Source organism: Herpailurus yagouaroundi, unplaced genomic scaffold (genome assembly GCF_014898765.1).
Source record: "Herpailurus yagouaroundi ecotype Mexico unplaced genomic scaffold, PumYag 67555, whole genome shotgun sequence".
Classification (NCBI taxonomy): domain Eukaryota; kingdom Metazoa; phylum Chordata; class Mammalia; order Carnivora; family Felidae; genus Herpailurus; species Herpailurus yagouaroundi.
The window spans coordinates 1196576-1201171 of NW_024420361.1; the positions used below are offsets into that span (position 1 = coordinate 1196576).

The 4596-nt window shown below is 43.5% G+C and overlaps 1 protein-coding gene across 1 annotated transcript; it reads right to left on the reverse strand.

Annotated features, from left to right (window-relative positions):
• Positions 1-305: 305 nt before the first annotated feature.
• LOC121025208 (protein SDA1 homolog) lies at positions 306-2709 on the reverse strand. Its single transcript, XM_040467661.1, is given in 3 exon segments — positions 306-1268; positions 1270-1829; positions 2002-2709. Coding segments are annotated over 3 exon segments (2058 nt in total). The 5' UTR covers positions 2635-2709; the 3' UTR covers positions 306-403.
• Positions 2710-4596: the final 1887 nt, after the last annotated feature.

Consider the following 4596-nt stretch of genomic DNA (forward strand, 5'->3'; position numbering starts at 1 on the left):
TGGATTCCCACAAAATATGGTGAATTGGGCATATATTACTCCAATGGACCACTTCCATAGATAAAATGGCTTAAAAATATTACAAAATCAGGGAATGACAAGAATGCTAATCCTGCTCATTCCTTGTCAAATTACACTGTTTTATTTCTGGATCCAAAAAGGATATAAAGAGATAAACCAAATTTACAACTTATAAATGATTTAAGAACTAAAGAAGCATTCATATAAGATTTTGATACACTTCAAATTATCCTCATAGCAATTGAAAGATTAGATATTTTCTTTTTTTTTCTTTTTTTTTTTTACTTTGGGACTTCTTAATGTAAACAATCATTCTTGATTAATTTTCAAAATAACGATACAAATGTAGCATTTTTCTTGGAATGGAGAACTTGCTGGGAGGTTACTTCATTCTTTTTCTCTATTTCAAATGTGCATCTCGTAGTGCCAGCTGCTTTTCTCGGAAGGAACGCTTGTTCTTTGACCGGACATTATGGCTATACCACATCACCATGAAGTTCTTCTGTTTTTTCTTCTCTTTATTTGTGGAACTAGAAAATGGGTTCATTTTGGTTTTCTTCCTCACAAATTCTTTTCGGTCTGTCTTCCCAGCCATTGCCATTGCTAGTCTTGTCTCCTTGTCAGACTTTGGTTTTTTATGAAGACGTTCAATGTCCCGAAGAGAAAGGAACTCACCCCTGGGCTCCTCATCACTATCTATTTCAATGTGTTTCCTTTTTTGGGCCTTCCCTGGTGCAGCGTCAAGTTCTTTCCACATGTGGGCCATGCAGATTTTCTGGAAGTCTTCCTGAGTTAAAATTCAGCTAGTGCTAATGGCCGTGGCTTTGGCTCTCCTCTCCTCCATGGGCATGCTGTTGAGCTTCTTGGAGATTTCTTGCTGTTCTTCATCAGAAGAGTGGTGCACATCAACCCACTCACCATCAGCATCTGCCTCCTCACTGAGACTGGTGGTCTCCCACCCATCTTCATCATTTTCAGCATTCTCTTCTGTTTCAACTTCTAGAACTTCTGCTCCTGGAATGTAATCTTTAGCATCTAATTCTCCATATTCTTGCACTCTTGCTTCTATGGAGGCCTCTGTAGGCTTACCCCGGAATTTCTTTTGCAACATCTGAGGATTCAGTGTTCAGAAGAGCTGAATCAAAGTTCTAGCAGACATCATCACATTCTTATCTTTGTGTGTTTTATACTGAGCCAGGTCTTGGAGAAGTTTTTCAGTCATGGCTAGAGGACATCGAGCTTTTATCTTTTATAGCATTGATTCCTACTGTCATGACCTCCCCAGAGTTCTTGTCGATGACAAAATTGTTGGCCACAGTCATGAGCAATGACTGAATGATCTCTGGGGGTACTAAGTGATGAGATGCTTGGGCAGCAAACAGAAGAATCTTTGTTACCTCTCTTTGGTGGGGCAGCAGAAATCTTTGCACAAAGGGATAGAAGTTGAAGAGAAAAAGCTCGTGAATTCCCACCAATCTGGAGATGAGGTTCATGAGCATCATTTTCACCTCAAACCTCTCCTTAGAGCTCTCTAGCTGAGTTAGTAGTTTTTCCGCAAAATCTTGGGGATCATGAATCAAAAGTTGAAAAGTTAAACATCTCTGTTTTTTTCTTCTTTTTTTTTTTTGTTTCTTGATAACTTTCATAACCTTTTCCAACCTTTTCTTGTTTTTGGAACTTTTTTTCCCTGTGGCATATTGCACTAGCAGGTCTCTTGCTGTTGGTCCTTCATCCTCAGACTCTGAGTCGCTGTCCTGTTTCTCTTCTTCATCTTTCCCAAGGAAAAATGTCAAAGCAGCAACTAATATCTTTTTTTTTTATATGAAATTTATTGTCAAACTGGTTTCCATACAACACCCAGTGCTCATCCCAAAAGGTGCCCTCCTCAATACCCATCACCCACCCTCTCCTCCCTCCCACCCCCCATCAACCCTCAGTTTGCTCTCAGTTCTCAACAGTCTCTTAAGCAGCAACTAATATCTTAATGACCATAGAGAAACAAGCGGTTATCATATTGACAGTTTTGGCATCATTCCAGATGTTTCTTCTGTAGAGTTCAATCATCACATCCAAAGATATCTTGGCTGCAGTTGCATTGCTATCTCTTAAAATGGTATACATTAAATTCTGCAACACTATGTTCACTTTATTGTTCTTGTGTTCTGCATTTATATTCTTGATATCAGTGACAATATGTGTGTATAAAGTCTTTCGCAGAAGCTTATCATGGCAACACAGAAGTTCAAAGACGAGTTCTAGCAAACTTGATGGATTGATGAGATTCTTATTTCTCAGCAAGATCAAAGTTTTGCAAAATGTCATTCGAAGATCTGGATCCAAGACAGTGTGATTGTAGGAAAGAAGATCTTTCAGTTCTTGAGGAAATTTACTTAAATATTCTGGATAGCAGTGGCCAATCTGTGCCATAAACATCACCAGCTCTGCCAGTTCTTTGCTGGGTTTATTTGGTTGTAATTTGAAAATCTTTACATTGGATTTATAGTGATTATACTGCTGTAGAAACTCCTTGATGTAGGCCGGCGGATCCCGCTTGATCAGATTCTGTAACTGAAGCAAGTTGCTGGGCAGCTTGTTATTGTTTCTGTTAGACATGCTGGCTACTGACTGGTTCTGCCAGGAGCAGTGTTAAAAAACCTCACACCGCCTGCCACCACCAACCCAATCAGCTACAGGTGGGAATCCTACTTCTGAGTACGACCGGAAATCTAGATATTTTCAATTAAATGGTTGTCTGTGAAAGAATCTAAGAGCACATGGGCCTAGGTTCTACTATGAGTTCTGTGACCTTAGAGAAGTTTATTATTTCATTTCTTCATTTGAAAAATGGGTATAGGGAGGAATTCCGGAAGATGGCGGCGTAGGAGGATGCTGGGCTCACCGCGCGTCTTCCTGATCACTTAGATTCCACCTACACCTGCCTAAATAACCCAGAAAACCGCCAGAGGATTAGCAGAACGGAGTCGCCGGAGCCAAGCCCAAATGAGAGGCCCACAGAAGAAGGTAGGAAGGGCGGCGAGGCGGTGCGCGCTCCATGGACTGGCGGGAGGGAGCCGGGGCGGAGGGGCTGCTCGCCGGCCAAGCAGAGCCCCCAAGTCTGGCTTGCAAAAGCGGAGGGGCCTGACGGACTGTGTTCTGACAGCAAGCACAACTTAGCGTCTGGGAGGTCATAAGTTAACAGCTCTGCTCAGAAAGCGGGAAGGCTGGAGGACAAAGGGAGGGAGAGCTGCTGAGCCCCCAGACGACAGAGCTCAGTTTGGTGGGGAACAAAGGCGCTCGCCAGCGCCATCTCCCCCGCCCATCCCCCAGCCAAAATCCCAAAGAGAACCAGTTCCTGCCAGGGAACTTGCTCGCTCCTAGCAAACACCTAACTCTGTGCTTCTGCGGAGCCAAACCTCCGGCAGCGGATCTGACTCCCTCCCGCTGCCACAGGGCCCCTCCTGAAGTGTATCACCTAAGGAGAAGCGAGCTAAGTCTGCCCCGCCTGCCCCCTTACACCTTGCCTACCCACCCCAGATAATACACCAGATCCCCAGCATCACAAGCCTGGCAGTGTTCAAGTAGCCCAGACGGGCAACGCCACCCCACAGTGAATCCCGCCCCTGGAGAGGGGAAGAGAAGGCACACACCAGTCTGACTGTGGACACAGCAGTGGGCTGGGGGCAGACATCAGGTCTGACTGTGGCCCCGCCCACCAACTCCAGTTATACACCACAGCACAGGGGAAGTGCCCTGCAGGTCCTCAGCACGCCAGGGACTATCCAAAATGACCAAGCAGAAGAATTCCCCTCAGAAGAATACAGGAAATAACAACAGCTAATGAGCTGATCAAAAAGGATTTAAATAATATAACAGAAAGTGAATTTAGAATAATAGTCATAAAATTAATCGCTGGGCTTGAAAACAGTATAGAGGACAGCAGAGAATCTCTTGCTACAGAGATCAAGGGACTAAGGAAAAGTCATGAGGAGCTGAAAAACGCTTTAAATGAAATGCAAAACAAAATGGAAACCACCACGGCTCAGATGGAAGAGGCAGAGGAGAGAATAGCTGAACTGGAAGATAATGTTATGGAAAAAGAGGAAGCTGAGAGAAAGAGAGATAAAAAAATCCAGGAGTATGAGGGGAAAATTAGAGAACTAAGTGATACACTAAAAAGAAATAATATACGCATCATTGGTATCCCAGAGGAGGAAGAGAGAGGGAAAGGTGTTGAAGGGGTACTTGAAGAAATAATAGCGGAGAACTTCCCTGAACTGGGGAAGGAAAAAGGCATTGAAATCCAAGAGGCACAGAGAACTCCCTTCAGACGTAACTTGAATTGATCTTCTGCACGACATATCATAGTGAAACTGGCAAAATACAAGGATAAAGAGAAACTTCTGAAAGCAGTAAGGGATAAACGTGCCCTCACATATAAAGTGAGATCTATAAGTCTCGTGACTGATCTCTCTGTTGAAACTTGGCAGGCCAGAAAGAATTGGCAATAGATTTTCAGTGTGCTAGACAGAACAAATATGCAGCCGAGAATCCTTTATCCAGCAAGTCTGTCATTTA